At 41.5% G+C, this 18,604-nt stretch overlaps 1 protein-coding gene across 2 annotated transcripts in view; it reads right to left on the bottom strand.

Annotated features, from left to right (window-relative positions):
• Positions 1 to 8,818: 8,818 nt before the first annotated feature.
• NUP133 (nucleoporin 133) overlaps positions 8,819 to 18,604 on the bottom strand; it is a 584,654-nt gene continuing 574,868 nt past the window's right edge. For both annotated transcript variants that reach the window (XM_075339754.1, XM_075339755.1), the window contains exons 25-26: positions 18,177 to 18,262; positions 8,819 to 9,019 (exon numbers count right to left, since the gene is read on the bottom strand). In XM_075339754.1, the coding sequence (XP_075195869.1) occupies positions 8,883 to 9,019; positions 18,177 to 18,262 (223 nt within the window). In that variant the 3' untranslated portion in view covers positions 8,819 to 8,882. The remainder of the gene's footprint in view (positions 9,020 to 18,176; positions 18,263 to 18,604) is intronic.

The raw sequence follows: 18,604 nt of genomic DNA, 5'->3' as shown, positions 1-18,604 counted from the left end.
TATTTTAATGTCTTGATTTATCAGCGATATGGGCCTGTATGATGAAGGGTCCGAGGGGTCTTTTCCTTGTTTGTGTATTACCTTTATATACGCCATATGGCCAGACTGTAGTAGAATTTTATTTTGGAGAGTGTAGTTGAAAACTTTTACTAAAGTGGGCATAACATCTTCCTGTAGTATTTTATAAAATTCCCCCGTCATTCCATCAGGGCCTGGGGCCTTGTTATTTTTAAGGTTTTTCACAACTGTTCTTACTTCCTCCTCTTTTATTGGGGCATTTAACATTTCCCTGTCCGATTCCATAATTGTGGGTAATGACAGATTGTTTAGGAAGTTGCCTCCTTCTGTGTCATTTGCTGGCCCTTGTTCATACAATTTTTTGTAGAATTCTCCAAATATGTCATTGACTTTCTTTGGATCATTGTGGCTAGCCCCAGATGGGTTATTGCCCTCTGGACTATGGCAGTACATTTCTTTCAGCATTGCCTGACTAGCCGTGGATCCTGTGTGATGGGCGCCATGGATCTGCACATCTAATACCCCTTTCTCCCTGGCCTCCTGATGAACCACATATTTATTATGTGGGGAAACGCGTTGAGGTGGAGACTGATGTAAATCTTGAATTTAATGGCTTATTTCTGCTAAACTGAATGAAACAGTTGCCATTCCTTGATTTTACAAGAAACAAGGGGACGCCTGGAGAGCACTGACTTACACTCACTTGGACGTTCATGGACAGCAAGCATCCAAAACCTCCTATCTGTGGCGCTGCCTGAATGCATTTCTGTTTCCAAGTTAAGTCTTGAGCCCTCTGGTCCCACAGAAATTGGAATTTTATATTCTGTATGTGTCCACTGTATTTATTTCACTGTGACCTGTTGGTCTATTTTTTCCACTGATGGTGTGTTTTATATCTTTAAATAAAAAAATCTTGTTAATGGGAATAACGTACCTTTACTAGCCCCAGATGGGTCCCTCAAATGAGTTATGGATGTTAAAGGAGTTATTCCCTTTGCCATTTGTGCCAGAAGCAAACCTGCCTTGCTCCCGAATCTAAAATAATGTGATGCAGTTCTCTGGCCCCTCATCCTCTCTGCCCTGTCCACCCACAAGTCAAATTCTGCATTCTCTTTTATCCACTTGTTCCTATTACCAATAGATGGATTATTAATGTAGTTTGTGTATGCTTCTCTGGTCCTTCTGCTGGCTTCAGTCTATACTTTAGTTGTTTTGTTTCGCAATGCTTTCACATATCCCATTATTCTTCCCCTTAGTACTGCCTTAGCTGCGTCCCAGTATAAATGGGAGTTCTCCTCATGCTCCTTATTATCCCATGTGTATTCCTGCCACCACATTTTCACCAGTTTTTGGAAGTTCTCGTCTTGGGCTAAGTGTGAAGGGAATCTCCACAGTATGTCTGTTCCCTTGGGGTAGGTTTCTTCTAGGTCTAGGAGTAATGGGGCATGATCTGATATCACCAGATCTTGTATGTCGATCCTCCTCATTTTGTTGAGTAGACCCGGTGTTAGTAGAAAATAATCTATTCTGGACCATGTGCTATGGACGTGGGAGAAATGAGTGTACTCTCGGTCTGCCGGGTGTGAGTTTCGCCGAGCATCTATTACGCTAGTATGTTCTGTGAATAGATTCAGCACCCTGTCATGTGTCCTGGCTACCATGCACTTGTGTCCTGTGCCCGACCTATCTTCTTTGACGTTCATTACCGTATTAAGATCCCCTCCTATTATTATGTTCCTCTCAGGGTCCTCCAAAACCTGCCTCTCCAACTCCTGGAAGAAAATCTTATTACTCTCATTTGGTGCATATACATTATAGATTTTGAGTCGTCCACATGGGGTATCAAGCAAAGCTTTTTGTATTCTCCCATCTCCATCATTTTCCTGTGTTATTACCTTACAATTTGCCTGCTTATGGAGTAGTATTAACACACCTGCTTTATTATTTTGGGCTGAGGATCCCATCACTTCTCCCACCCACATTTTGCACATTCTGGTGAAATCCTGATTTTTCAAATGGGTCTCCTGAAGTAGGGCAATGTCTACTTTAAGCTTCTTTAAGTGCCTCAATATCATTCGTCTTTTGTGTGGCGACTGCAGGCCTTTAACGTTCCATGACACAATTCGCATCCTTATATATTGCTTGAAATCTTACTTCTTATCCTATCTTAACTAAAACCTTCTTAAAACCTGTCCACCACGTCTCTCTGGTGGTGCAAAAAAAAAAGTCAATTAAACCAACAAAATAACACCGCTATCCTATATCCTTTGTAGGAAAACACAGTTGCGGACTTCACTTTTTTCCCGCATGTATGTAGGGACTCCTACTGATCCCTCTTTTGCTCCTCAAAATATTTTCGCTTTCGCAGTATAGCGAGGCTCATTCCCAGAAGAGATGAAGGAAAAGAAAAGAAAAAAGAAACAAGAGGAAGAAAAGAGGGAAGAATGGAGGAGGGGTCCAGAGGATGGTTATGGGAAGGAGAAGGGTTGTAAATGGTGGAGGTGTGAATGGGATGGGGGAGTTGATTGGGACGGATTGGGTGGGAGTAGTTTGTGGGTGGGAGAAAGTGTGTAGTCGGGGGGGGCAGGAGAGGGTTTGTTTGTGGGTGGCAAAAGGGGGTGTGGGTGGGAGGGGGTGGAAAGTAGTTTGTGGGTGGGGGAGTGTAGTTGGAGGGAGTGGGAGGGGAGTGTGGGTATGGGGGTAGAGGGAGGCAGTTATGTGTGGGAGGGGTGGGTGTGTTTGGGTGATGGGATAATAAAGGGGTTGGGCAAGACAGGGAAAGAAGAAGGAAAGAGGAAGAAAGAAGAAGGAAAAAAAAAAAGGGAGAAGCGGGGGTATGGAGAGGGACTGGGGGTGTCTGGGTTATGGTAGAGTTAACGCTTTCAGGCCCACATCATGAACTCCAGACCCCCATACAAATCCCCCTCCCCCCATTGCTCCTTTACAAACAGCATCAATACTCCACATTAAACATTAGCAATTTTGCCCCTGTATGGGCTATTTTATGTCCTCACCCCCTCTGGGGAGTAGCATCCCCACTCTTTGCCATGGGCGACGATTTTGCAAAAGTCTTGTCCACATAGCGTCTTGCCTGATCAGGGGCCATGAATGTCTCTGTACCTCCTCCTGGGGCAATGATTTTAAGGATGGCCGGGAATTGCAAAGCAAATTTTATCTTCTTTCTGAAAAGCTCTGTGCAGACATCGCTGAAGGCTCTTTTCTTTGTGACCTCCGCCGAATAGTCACTGAATATCAGAATCTTATGTCCCCTTACCACCGTGGGGGATGTCTTCTTCCGAAATGCTTGTAAGATGTTAGTTTTATCCACAAAGTTCAAATATCTTACAATCACTGGCCTGGGTCTTAGAGGGGTGTTTGCACTTGTGTGCTAGGCTGGGGGTCCCACTCTGTGTGCCCTTTCAGCCTTGAGTGTATCAGCAATCCCCAGAGCGTGAGGTATGTCCTCCATGCATATCCCCATTAGCTGGTGAGGGGTGATAGTTTCTGGGAGCCCAATGATTCTTAAGTTGTTTCGTCTGGAGCGATTCTCGAGATCATCAATTTTATCTGCAAGTTGCTGGTTCAGCCTGGTGACTTTTTGCAGCTCGGCCTGCACCTCTCCCAACTCATCCTCTGCAGTGCTGAGTCTATTCTCCACTGTAGCCAGTCTTTCTGATTGCTGTGAGATGGCTTCCTGCATTTGCTTCAGAGCATCAGACACTGTCTGCTCCAGCATTTCCTGAAGCTTGGGGGTTAACATCTTTACCACCTCATCTGCTAGGGACTTGTAAGAAATGCTGAGACCTGCAGTGCTCATCTCCTGCTCACCCCCTCCCTCCTGCTGGGTAAGCTGATTACCAGGTTTATTGCTTTTCCTGGGCTTGGTCACCTCTGGAGCCATTTTAGCATTAGCAGGGCTGCTGCTCTGGGCTGGGGAAAATCCCTGTCCTGCAGTCCTGTTCTTGTGCACATACCTCTCCATTATGTCGGAGGGGCATGCACACTATCTTATCTCCTCTTTCCCACCTCTTATCACCTGTTTTGTGTGCTAGGACTGCAGGGGTCTTGATAAAGAAGCAGGAGCTCTCTTCACATGCTGCCTTCCATGCAAGCACAGGACCCGGAAGTCCTCATCAAGAAGTTTAAAGCCCATGGCACTGTGGCTAACCTCCCTAGATGTGGAAAGAAAAGAAAAATTGACGAGAGATTTCAACGCAAGATTGTGCGGATGGTGGATAAAGAACCTCGACTAACATCCAAACAAGTTCAAGCTGCCCTGCAGTCCAAGGGTACAACAGTTTCAACCCGTACTATCCGTCGGCGTCAGAATGAAAAGGGACTGTATGGTAGGATACCCAGGAAGACCCCACTTCTTACCCCGAGACATAAAAAAGCCAGGCTGGAGTTTGCCAAAACTTACCTGAGAAAGCCTAAAACGTTTTGGAAGAATGTTCTCTGGTCAGATGAGACAAAATAGAGCTTTTTGGGAAAAGCCATCAACATAGAGTTTACAGGAAAAAAAAAAAAGAGGAGGCATTCAAAGAAAAGAACACGGTCCCTACAGTCAAACATGGCGGAGGTTCCCTGATGTTTTGGAGTTGCTTTGCTGCCTCTGGCACTGGACTGCTTGACTGTGTGCATGGCATTATGAAGTCTGAAGACTACCAACAAATTTTGCAGCATAATGTAGGGCCTAGAGTGAGAAAGCTGGGTCTTCCTCAGAGGTCATGGGTCTTCCAGCAGGACAATGACCCAAAACACACTTCAAAAAGCACTAGAAAATGATTTGATAGAAAGCACTGGAGACTACTAAAGTGGCCAGCAATGAGTCCAGACCTGAATCCCATAGAACACCTGTGGAGATATCTCAAAATTGCAGTTTGGAGAAGCCACCTTTCAAATCTCAGGGACCTGGAGCAGTTTGCCAAAGAAGAATGGTCTAAAATTCCAGCAGAGCTTTGTAAGAAACTCATTGATGGTTACCGGAAGCGGTTGTTCTCCGTTATTTTGGCTAAAGGTTGTGCAACCAAGTATTAGGCTAAGGGTGCCAATACTTTTGTCTGGCCCATTTTTGGAGTTGTGTGTGAAATGATCAATGACTTGATTTTTGTTTCATTCTCTTTTGTGTTTTTTAATTGCAAGCAAAATAAAGGAAGATAATACCAAAGAATTTGTGATTGCAATCATGTTTAAGAAGAAACAGTATTATCTGACAGAATTGCAGGGGTGCCAATACTTGTGGCCAGCACTGTATATATATATATATATATATATATATATATATATATATATATATATATATACACACACACACGTACATACATACATACATATACACAGTATATTTCTCTTTTCAGCAATGTCTAAAGCTATGCAGACAGTTGTAGTTCACTTCATTTTGATGGCAGTTGTAATTTTGATGATGGGGGATGTAAACAAGAGTGCAGCTTGCAATAATGTCCTCTCTGTTTTTTCTTCGGCTCAGCACAGAGTGTACTTGAGCCAGGTTACAGGTTCCGGTCATGCCCTGTCTCGGCTGTTTACTTGCTGGCTTTAGACGCGCACTGCGCATGACCGGAGCCTCGTCTTGTGAGCATGCGCAGTGTGCGTCTGAAGTCGGCAAGCAAGCACTGGGATAACGAGGCTGCGGAAATGGTAAGCGCGCACGCACAGGATCTCAAGACGCTGTGGTGATGTCGCTCATATAACTCCATGGTATCACGCCCACAGGGGCGTGATACCCCAGAAAGCATGCAAACACCCACAGGGCGATGCAATGCCCAATCAACTAAAGCCTCTCCTATTTATATAGGGAACACGTAAGTTACATAGTACATAGTTACATAGTTACTAAGGTTGAAAAAAGACCTAGGTCCATCTAGTTCAACCTTCCTCCACCAGTTCTACACCTGGTCATTTATAACCAACAATGTTGTGTGTACTGAGGAAATCATCCAGCCCTTTTTTGAAAGCTGTTATAGTATCTGCCATTACTACCTCTTGTGGTAGGGCATTCCACAGTCTGACTGCTCTAACTGTAAAGAACCCTTTCCTATTTAGCTGTCGGAATCGCTTTTCTTCCACTCGCAGTGAATGCCCCCTGGTCCTTAGTATTGTCTTCGGAAGAAATAAGTCATGTGCCAGTCCTTTATATTGACCACACATGTATTTATACATATAAATGAGATCCTCTGAGACGTCTTTTTTCTAAGCTAAACATATCTAACTTTTTCAACCTGTCATCATATGGGAGGCCTTCCATTCCTTGTAGTAGTCTAGTTGCCTGCCTTTGAACTGACTCTAACTTCTGAATGTCCTTTTTAAAATGTGGAGCCCAAAACTGAATCCCATATTCCAGATGTGGCCTTACAAGTGATTTATAGAGGGGTAACAATACGTTGGGATCACGGGATCTAATCTCTCTTTTTATACACCCTAGAATCTTGTTTGCTTTTGCAGCTGCTGCTTGACACGGAGTGCTGCTGCTCAGCTTATTTGTAATGTAAAGTTATAAAACTTTTTTTTATAAAATCATATTACACAATATTACAACACAGGGATGGGTAGGAAAGGGTTTCTAGGTCACACATTAGCCTGTTTATAGGTTAGAATGCAGGTTGGGACATGACAGGTTCCCTTTAATGCAGTGCTGTCTGAAGATCCAAATGTCATGAGCATCAAATTTTGGCCACCAGCCTTGTACCTTGTGAACAGATTTCTCCAGAATTTCTGGATATTATGCACTGTAACTGGTGGGATATTCAAAGTGTTTAAAAATTATGGAACACTATTCCTCAATGTAAAATTGCAGATGCAGTTCACAGATTGGTTACCTTCTCATCATTTTGCTTCTGAGAAACTCTGCCTCTCACATGTTATTGTAAATTAGTTGAAAATTGACCCTACAGATGTTTTTCATTAGCCAGCATTTTGTTAATGTCCCAATTTTTTGGAGATCAACTTCTAAATAAATTATTTCAAATAAAAGTGGGAAATTGTCTTTCACCTTCTGATCTGTGTTTTATGTTCTGTTGTGAATCAAATATTTGAAAAGATTTCCAGTTTGTGGCATTCTTGTTTTCTTAACATTTTACAGTGTCCAAATGTTTTTGGAATTGCGCTTGAAAAACATGCATTGATGTTAATACCTTTTCAGGATCTCTTGACTATATTTACACTAGTGTAGATATGTAAAAAATATGTTCCTTAGTAACCATTCAGCCTAAAGCTTTGATAATATACGAATGGACCCTTAATCATAGACAATCCCCATTTTCTGATATCCCTAAATGTTGTTGCATATTACAGCAGTATAAGATACAGCTAATGTGGTGTACTTAATTATATGTACCAAATGTCCAACTGGGGATCTGTATGTAGGAGAGACAGGGCAACAGCTCAGAACAAGGATGAATTCTCACCGCCACACAATTAGAGATAAAAAGGATAGATCTACCTGAGGCCAAACATTTTTGTAACCCAGACCACAGCATCACAAACATGCAATTGCTGGTATTAAAAAGGAAATTTCAAGTCCCAGAGAGACAGGAGAGTATGGGAATACAAATGTATGATTACCTTTAACATATTCAGAGCAGAAATGAATGTGTCACATGGATTTATGTCTTTTTACATCATTTTAGAAATGTGCTCCTCAGAGCATCTGGGGGAATCACAGCCCGGACCAGACCCCAATCAGAGGACAATAAAACTTTCACACTGCTTATCTATGAACTGCTGCAATATTTAGGGCCACAACAGTTTGTCCCCTTCCCATACTGATAGTTATGCTTCACATAACTTGTCTTATTTACTGCTCCATTCTATGTCCTGTTGTATATAAATATGTGACTCTTCAGAATTTGTATTATACTGAGCCTGATAAAGAGCCTGATAGTCTGGAAAGCTTGCTATTATTACCATCTTTTCAGTTAGCCATTAAAAAGGTATCAACCATGAGGACTCTCCGTTCTTTTAAAAAAAAATTTCAGCAGTATAAGAGGCATCAATAATTTTTAGTCCCATTCTGGTACAAAGTTGTCGAGGAACATTTGCTAGTATGACAGCTGCAAAAGAGAAGCAAGCCAAATTTAATTCAGTACTTGTCTGCTTCAAGGTTGTAGTCTCTGTTCCCTTAATAAGTTAGATACGTGTATTCTTCCAAACATGTTCAGCTAGTGGGATGTCTGAGTGGAGAACTAAAGGGGAGGAGGGTATGCAAGAAATATTTGGACTTTTTAAACTGCAAACTGGATTCAAGTCAACTAATTTAACTTGTGACCTTCTCAGCTGTTGGATCAAGTTGTTTTAACAGGCATGTTGCCAAAGCTAAAGAAAAAAAAAGTGGGCAAGACCCACATCTAAGGTATGTAGCATCAATGGAAGGAGGCACTTCTAATGTAGATGCGTCTCTTTCTGCATTAAAAAGTGTTCTATGTCTAATGTCCCATTACATGTTCCTTTAATTCCTGAATAAACTATCTTGTAACATGAGGAGCAGAGAGATATACAGTATATGTAGAATATTTGTATGATATAGATTACAAACAATAAAAAAGTAAAAACTAACCTGCTTTAAAAAGGTTTATAGTTAATCCCGTGTGCACAGGGAGAAATACATGGCTGATTAATGACCCCTAGAGGAATTCCCAGTTTATAAAACACTCAGGATAAATATAACCCGCATCCAGTAGACACAATGAACCCAATCACCCCATTATATTCAGTCCTAATTCCTGTTACTCAATAAAAATATTTTGCAGTTTAAGGTGTTCATGGTTATAGTTTACAGAAAAAAACATTTTACAGCAACAAATTTTATTAAACACAGAGAAATGTGTATAAAACTGGAATCTACAGATCAGTTACTCAAGTGGTTTTGAATAATATTCATAGTTTGCTTTCAGAACAAACTCAAAGCAGCGGTCGGCCTTTAAGCTGTCAAGTTCACTGGACTGCAGCAGCATGCTGACATCAGGTAAGTAGTCTTTCAGGTCTTTACCTGTGGAAGCACAAGTACCGGATTAAGAAGGCACGAAGGAACAGGTGGTACACTTCTACATGTACTACAGAAAACAGAAAATCTACTCATATTCTGGTAAATTCTGCTGCTGAGCCGATTGCTATTGTAACACTTGTCACTGAGTTAACACTTAGACACATTTAAATTTAGTAATAGAAGGGAACACAGTTAAATCAAATCAACTGATTGTCCCATTAGCTTCTCTGTGCGATCCGCTAAAAAGTCAGACATCACCGTCCCAACTAAAATATATAGAAGCTGACGTTTCCCAAGTGTCCTCAAGAAAGTTCAAACATTAAATTTAATGTTCGATTCCACACCGTAAGTCTGCAGCAAACTAGTACTTTTAAAACCCCCATCTCTATGTAGCAAAATAAAAAAATGCTGCAGAGGTTTCATATACAGTGCCTTGCAAAAGTATTCAGCTCCCTTGAATTTTTCAACCTTTTCCCACATTTAAGGCTTCAAAAATAAAGATAAAAATTTTAATGTTATGGTGAAGAATCAACAACAAGTGGGACACAATTGTGAAGTTGAACGAAATTTATTGCTTATTTTATATCAAAGGGTCACACAAAACAGGAATCGACACAATCGATGTCAGCAGAGATGTCACTCCCCGCCAGTATGAAGATATATTAGGACAGCGCCAAATCATATGTATGAAATTTGCCCCTGAGAGATGACACCTCGGGCACTCCGATGTACGAGAATGGCCCATACTAAATAATCGAGTTGGAGTAAGGTATGCCTAGTGGACAATGTAGCATTGAATCAACTTATTATTAACCAAAGGGGATACCGCAGTCGGAGATTCCAATATCTCTTCCCATTCCTCTCCCTGTAGAGAGGGAATTAGAGATTTCCATCTATCCTGGGTTGGCAAGGGGTCCGACTCCACCCCCACCGACAACAGGTAAGTATATATAGCTGAGATTAGGCCTCGAGGTCCTTGAGATTTTAGAATACCTATCATAGGAAATGATGATATCAATTTCCTCACTCCAATTTTCTGTTTGTGAGATTGGATCGCTGTGCGGATCTGCAGGTATCTAAAAAACTGTGATCTTGGAACATTATATTCAATCTGAACTTGTTCAAAGGACTTGAAGGTTGTGGTTCCCGGGACAAAAAGATCACCTAATGCACTGACGCTGTGAGTGGCCCAGAATTGCGCCGAGGGGTGATCTTTCAGAGTATGGAAGTGGCTATTCCCCATAATGGGAGTTCCGCCACCACCCCTTCGAAGTGTACCACCCTCTTGGCTTGTTGCCAGACTAATCTTGCCAACCTGAGGAGGGGTAATTGCCATGGTGTTCTCAGTCCATCTGATTCCAGAAAACCCACGAAACAATCAGTCCCAGCCGCGTGTGCCAAGTGACTCTCAGAGTTTGGCAGCTGACATCCAGGCATCCAAGTCTCTAGTGCCCTAAGCTGTCCCGCGAGGTAGTAGAGGAAGAACTCCAGTAAAGCCATCCCTTCCAGTCTTTTGGATCTCTGTAAAATGGATAACCGAAGTTTGGGTCTGGATTTCCCCCATATGAAAGAGGTAGTAAGAGAGTTCAACATTGAGAAGAAGGATTTGGGTACGGATACTGCACTATGTTGTAGTGTATACCAGCCTCAGGAGATCCAGCAACGCCGTGCAAGAGTCAGGGAATAGCTCCAGTGGGAATCGCCAGCCTCCAGATGGTGTCTCCTGTCACAGCAGCAGGTCAGTGAGTAAATGGGTCAGGTAACCGGGTGGAAAAATGGCCAGGATAAGATCAGGATTATAGGAGCTCTCTTCCCATGCGTCCTCTCTGGTCGTCTACATCGCCCCGCCCCCCTTGGATACATTTATTTGCTGCAACCACTATGTTTGACAGTGGGGATGGTGTGTTCAGGGTGATGAGCTGGGTTGCTTTTACGGCAAACATATCATTTGGCATTGTGCCCAAATAGTTCGATTTTGGTTTCATCTGACCAGAGCACCTTCTTCCCAGGGCTGTGGAGTCGGTAACCCAAACCTTCGACTCCGACTCCTCAATTTCCCTTGCACTGACTCAGACTCCTACACATATTGCTTACAGTTAGGTGAAAAATTTATTGTAGCACATCAACATGTGTATGTGAATATCAGACATTTAATATTTTTTATGATACAATAATCAAGATATTTGGATCGAACATAAAATACATTATTGGAATACAACTTTAGAACACTAAAACGTGTAAATTGTAAATAGGTAATACACTATGTAATATACAGTAGATTACATAGATATCTTGTGTGTGCATTTTATATATATATATATATATATATATATATATATAAATATATATATATATATATATATATATTTATTACAGTGCCTACAAGTAGTATTCAACCCCCTGCAGATTTAGCAGGTTTTATAAGATGCAAATAAGTTAGAGCCTGCAAACTTCAAACAAGAGCAGGATTTATTAACAGATGCATAAATCTTACAAACCAACAAGTTATGTTGCTCAGTTAAATTTTAATAAATTTTCAACATAAAAATGTGGGTCAATTATTATTCAACCCCTAGGTTTAATATTTAGTGGAATAACCCTTGTTTGCAATTACAGCTAATAATCGTCTTTTATAAGACCTGATCAGGACGGCACAGGTCTCTGGAGTTATCTTGGCCCACTCCTCCATGCAGATCTTCTCCAAGTTATCTAGGTTCTTTGGGTGTCTCATGTGGACTTTAATCTTGAGCTCCTTCCACAAGTTTTCAATTGGGTTAAGGTCAGGAGACTGACTAGGCCACTGCAACACCTTGATTTTTTCCCTCTTGAACCAGGCCTTGGTTTTCTTGGCTGTGTGCTTTGGGTCGTTGTCTTGTTGGAAGATGAAATGACGACCCATCTTAAGATCCTTGATGGAGAAGCGGAGGTTCTTGGCCAAAATCTCCAGGTAGGCCGTGCTATCCATCTTCCCATGGATGCGGACCAGATGGCCAGGCCCCTTGGCTGAGAAACAGCCCCACAGCATGATGCTGCCACCACCATGCTTGACTATAGGGATGGTATTCTTGGGGTCGTATGCAGTGCCATCCAGTCTCCAAACGTCACGTGTGTGGTTGGCACCAAAGATCTCGATCTTGGTCTCATCAGACCAGAGAAACTTGAACCAGTCTGTATCAGAGTCCTCCAAGTGATCATGAGCAAACTGTAGACGAGCCTTGACATGACGCTTTGAAAGTAAAGGTACCTTACGGGCTCGTCTGGAACGGAGACCATTGCGGTGGAGTACGTTACTTATGGTATTGACTGAAACCAATGTCCCCACTGCCATGAGATCATCCCGGAGCTCCTTCCTTGTTGTCCTTGGGTTAGCCTTGACTCTTCGGACAATCCTGGCCTCGGCACGGGTGGAAACTTTCAAAGGCGGTCCAGGCCGTGGAAGGCTAACAGTAATTCCATAAGCCTTCCACTTCCGGATGATGCTCCCAACAGTGGAGACAGGTAGGCCCAACTCCTTGGAAAGGGTTTTGTACCCCTTGCCAGCCTTGTGACCCTCCACGATCTTGTCTCTGATGGCCTTGGAATGCTCCTTTGTCTTTCCCATGTTGACCAAGTATGAGTGCTGTTCACAAGTTTGGGGAGGGTCTTAATTAGTCAGAAAAGGCTGGAAAAAGAGATAATTAATCCAAACATGTGAAGCTCATTGTTCTTTGTGCCTGAAATACTTAATACTTTAGGGGAACCAAACAGAATTCTTGTGGTTTGAGGGGTTGAATAATAAATGACCCTCTGAATAAACTTTTCACAATTTAGAAATAACATTCTTTTTTGCTGCAGTGCATTTCACACTTCCAGGCTGATCTACAGTCCAAATGTCACAATGCCAAGTTAATTCCGAATGTGTAAACCTGCTAAATCTGCAGGGGGTTGAATACTACTTGTAGGCACTGTATATATATATATATAAATATAGTGTGAGGTAGCGTGGTCGGCTGCGCGGCAGAAGACACGGGATCCATTCACTCCCTCACACTAGGGCCCACACCCAGGTTCCTGTTTCCTTTTAACCCTCCTTTCAGCCTGCAGGGAAACAGCAATAAAACCTGGAGTGGAGTTGCTTTCTATATATGGAGGGAGCACAACCGGGGCGAGACGTACCGGCCGTCATAGACAACCCCGGTCACAGTCTCACTATATATATATATATATATATATACATACATTATATATATATATATATATATATATATATATATATATATATAGTATTACATATTTACAATTTATTAGTTTTTTTGTGTTCTAAAGAGGTATTCCAATAAATATATTTTATGTTCTATCTAAATATCTTGATTATTGTATCATAAATATGATTAAATGTCTGATGTTCACATTGTACTACATTGTACTACAACACATTTTTCACTTAAATATAAGCATTATACTAAATGTTATTATTTGGTATGTTTTTGTTGAAAACTGTTTTTTGCCACTTACATAGTGTTATATATAACATTATGTAATGCACTATGTAATACACTAAAGTAAGTGGCAAAAAACAGTTTTCAATAAAAACATAGTAAATAACATTTGTGCAGTCTATGAATTTGTTCTAAGAAATAGAATTGCTTCCATCAGATCCTCCTTCATAGATGACCTCAAATCTGACCTAATAATTTTAAGGCTAAAGAACAACCTCTCTACAGTAACTTGGGTTGGAGCCAAAGCCGTAACCACATGGGCAACATCTCTAACAATTTCCGGGTATAAAGGAATTGCCTCATGCACAGTCAGTTTTGATGAACGGTTGAATTTTTCTATTTCTTTGAGAGCAAGTGAAAAATGTTACTGAAATCTGGCAATCTGCTTGCTATAGGAGACGGAGTGAAATCTTTTCCCTTGCGGCAACGCTTTGCCTGCTCCATGTCATCCAAATACTTGTCAAAGTTAAACTCCTCATCTGATGAGGATGAAGATATGGCAGATAAGTCCTCTTGCGCCTGGCAGTCCTGTAGCCGCTCATCCTAACTGCTACCTCACTCAAAGCTTCTTTTTCTTTAGTAAGCTTTCATAAACAGCTGCCAGAAGAATTTTATTTTCCAATAGCTGTGTCTCTCTCCGTTTCATTGAAGCAGAAATTCCATCTGCGATTAAACCTCCTCTTTGGGACAGGCAAAATAGCAAGTTCTTCCACTCCCTTATGAAAATGCGGTAATGGGTGATTGGGTAACGGTAAATGGGTGATTAAGCAATTCCTTCAATTCAGCCACCTGTGTCCATTGACCTTCATTTAATGTTACTTGAGGGTTCACCATATCTATAAGAAACGATTTTAGTACAAGCAATCGCTAAGTCATTAAATAAGTGCTGCCTCATCGAGTGGCTTGATCAACAATTGCTCCTTTCCCAGCACGTCTCCAAGATTGAATCAATTTTAGGGGTTCTGGCGGCATTAACCAACTTCCTCACTTTTCCAATTAGAATTCCAGCATGTCTATGTACACCCAGTTTCACACATCTGGCTTTTCGCCGGTTTGGTGGATGCGGCGCACGCCAGTACAGTACGATACAGTACAGTGGCAGCGCCGCAACTTCCGGGTCTCATGACAGCATGTGACCGGCGTTTGTCACGCTGCTACTATACTGTATACACTGTACTGGAGTGCGCCGCATTTGCCAAACCGGCGAAAAGCTGGATGTGTGAAACCAGGGTCCCTCTTGCAGACCATCTCTTATTGTCAGCTGCAGCGTGTGCACAACACAGCGCATGTGATGAATATGAAAGTGTTTTGAAGCAGGTTCAACAAGATCATCTAATCCTAAAGTATCATTTTGCTGTTCTTCTGTTGTAATATCTGTTTGTTCCTAAGTTACAAGAACAGCTCTGTGGCCTTCCATCTCTAACATACTAAATCCTAAATGTTCTTCTAGCTGTTGTTTATTACTCTCATTCATCAGTTTAATTGTACTTATCAAGTTTGAAGCATTAAGCTGGGTTCACACACAACGACGACGTCGCTGTTACGTCACCATTTCCTGTGACGTAACAGCGACCATAGATGATCGCTAGTAAGCTATCAAACATGTAATTTTAAGCAGCGACGGAGCAGCGATCATAGCGACCTCGATGGTTGTTGTGCGGTGTCACACGAGTCGCTATGCGACGACTCAGACCTTGATAGAGGCGTGGTGTTTACCCCTAGACATGTTTTGCGTTGCCTCTTTTCACGCCCCTCTGTTCTGATTGGTGATCGCTACAGCGCCTTTCTGTTGCCTTTTTTCACGCCCCTCTATTCCGATTGGTGATCACTACAGCGGCGCCTGATTGGGTGACCGTGCCAAACAAAGGAAGACGCAGTAGTGCTTTCATTCATTCTATTTCATTTCATTCAGATCCACAAAGACCGACACACTAGCGACACCAGACAGAGAATCTACTACGTGGAACAAAGAATGGAACTTAAAGAATGAAATCACTGTAACGCCTTCGGCAAGGTACCCAATCGGAACGCTGTTGTAACCACCAATCGGAGTCATAGGGGCGTTGCAAAATACACCGCAAAAACACGCCCTTGTCCTGCCTTCAGTTCTACGTCACTGCCTTCAGCATCGTCGCGACCGTCGCTGCTGCAGTGTCAAACACAAGGATGCTGAGCTTATCATCATGGCGCAGCGGGATAGCAGCGATCAAAAAAATTACCTGGAACATTCAGGAGCAAGCAGCGATTTCGCAGCAGGGGTCTGATCGTTATGTGTCACACACAGCGACATCGCTGTTGAGGTCGTTGCTACGTCACAGAAAATGGCGGCTTAGCAGCGATGTCGTTGTCGCTGTGTGTGACACCACCTTTATCCGTTACAATAGCAAGAACCTGTTCTTTTTTGGAGTTTGTAATCTTGCAGAACTTTTTCCACTAAGGCCTGGAGAATCTGGCTGGTGTGATGAGCTTTAGTATCTTTTACTGCCAGTGTCTTGCTAACAATTTCTTTCTTGTTACAAACATATCGAACATTGATGGCAAAATAATTCAGTGAAATGCAGTGACACTGGGCATCCCAGCAAAGGCAATAGGTTTCAAGATAGGACATTCAGACACATCGTTTTGTGAGGATCCTCACAAAGAATGAGCATGTCAGTTTGTGTGGCCTTTTTCTAATCTACTTTTGCTATTGAAAGGATTATTTATAAGTCCAAAAACCTTTCAGGTGATGCGGTTTTTTAAAAAGCTGATCTGCTTTTGCAGCTGACAAACGTATCCTCATAAAACGCAGCAAAAACGCTGTGTGTGAATGTAGCCTTAGATCAGGAATAGAACAGCCATTTATAGGACATTTCATAACTTTCCCAAATTCCTATGAAAAAATATTCAGCACATTCTACATTGCCCTACTGTCCCCAATTTATTATATATTTTAGGAGTCAGTGCATTTTATACCGACTCCGCCAAAATGAGCTCCGACTCCACGACTCAGACTCCACAGCCCTGCTTCTTCCACATGTTTGGTGTGTCTCCCAGGTGGCTTATGGCAAACTTTAAACGACACTTTTTATGGATATCTTTGAGAAATGGCTTTCTCCTTGCCACTCTTCCATAAAGGCCAGATTTGTGCAGTGTACGACTGATTGTTGTCCTATGGACAGACTCTCCCACCTCAGCTGTAGATCTCTGCAGTTCATCCAGAGTGATCATGGGCCTTTTGGCTGCATCTCTGATCAGTCTTCTCCTTGTTTGAGATGAAAGTTTGGATGGATGGCCGTGTCTTGGTAGATTTGCAGTGGTATGATACTCCTTCCATTTCAATATGATCGCTTGTACAGTGCTCCTTGGGAGGTTTTAAGTTTTGGAAATCTTTTTGTAACCAAATCCAGCTTTAAACTTCTTCAGAACAGTATCACGGACCTGCCTGTTGTGTTCCTTGGTCTTCATGATGGTATCTGTACTTTTAAACAGAACACAGACTATCACAGAGCAGGTGCATTTATACGGGGACTTGATTACACACAAGAGGCTTATATTTATCATCATCAGTCATTTAGGACAACATTGGATCAGAGATCCTCAATGAACTTATGAAGTGCGTTTGCTGCACTGAAAGTAAAGGGGACGAATAATATTGCACGCCCCACTTTTCAGTTATTTTTTTTTTAAAAAGTTTAAAATAAGCAATAAATTTCTTTCAACTTCACAACTGTGTCCCACTTGTTGATTCTTCAACATAACATTAAAATTTTTATCTTTATGTTTGAAGCCTGAAATGTGGGAAAAGGTTGAAAAATTCAAGGGGGCCGAAAACTTTCGCAAGGCACTGTATCTGTGAATTTTTTTTTTCTAAAGATTTCACCTGCGTAATATAAAGATTGAATTCACAGTGAATCTGCAGCTAAATTCGCACTTGATATAGACGTGATTTGAATGGATTCTGCAGCGTAGATATTCTACACGTGTGAACTTTGCCTCATACATCCATTGTATCGATTACACTACACACAACGCAAGTATAGTACTTGGCATGGCTAAAAGAAAACATTGAATGGACACTTTGAATCTCTTATTTTTACTCACACATTTCTTCTACCATATCCTATTATAAATGTTAGCAATATCTAAAAGGTTATGACAGATACATCAATAAAAGACCAGCTTGGAAATAAACACCCACATGCAGGGTCTGTCTTCTACTCACTTGGTCACAATATATCATTTATGATAACTTTGTATTTCTGAATAAGGACAATTTTACCCAAAGTATACAAAAAAGCCATAATATTACAGATGAAAAAAAGATTCAGATGTTCACTGCTGAAAAACACAGGCTTGGTGCACTCCCTTTTTTAGGAGGTAAAAATGGATATGCAAACCGAGGAACAATAACATTTTTAGCCTTAGCGTAAGTACGCATTTTGGAGACTATATTTTAGGGTATATTCTGAAAACATTTTATTTCTTTGAGGCTAATGACATTCCCTCAAACAGTAAGATGTCCTTTTCCAACTACCCGTTATCCACGTTTAGGACTGCTGAATCCACCACACAACTAAAACATGGTGAGTAAGCTTACAGTCCAGACATACTGTCATAAGTGGCGCGCTTGTCTTATTTCAGTATTCTGCTGAATTAGAAAATCACTTTTTCACAATGATACTATATTTCTTTTTATGTACCTTTATTTAATAACTGTAGCACTTTAACAAAAATCGAATCTTTAGCTGCTTCTATTGGGTCATCCTTCCCATCTAGAGTAGACCACCTGTATAATAAACAAAAAATGTACATGTTATTCAAATAAATGTTATGTTTATTCTCTTCCACTCTGATGCTCTTTTATATCCAGCAAGGGTAGATCGTGTTTGAGGCCATTGCAAGGTAGAGCCAGATCTGTCTCAAACACTGAGCAGTAAAAGGTGATTCACGTTTTCTGATTGACCGAGTTGTTGCTGGAAGAGTATTCGTTCCATGCTGTGGTAGTAATTAAAGGTAGCTTTTTTATGCTTCTCAAGTTTCTACTGAACGCTTTTTTTGTAAATAATTCACTACAAACATAATTTTTGGGAAAAAGCTCGGTACGAACTTGCAACATGTAATAAAGTAT

Source organism: Anomaloglossus baeobatrachus, chromosome 3, assembly GCF_048569485.1.
Source record: "Anomaloglossus baeobatrachus isolate aAnoBae1 chromosome 3, aAnoBae1.hap1, whole genome shotgun sequence".
In the NCBI taxonomy this organism is placed as follows: Eukaryota; Metazoa; Chordata; class Amphibia; order Anura; family Aromobatidae; genus Anomaloglossus; species Anomaloglossus baeobatrachus.
The sequence above is the reverse complement of the archived record's forward strand: the minus strand, read 5'-3'. Positions and strand labels throughout refer to the sequence as shown.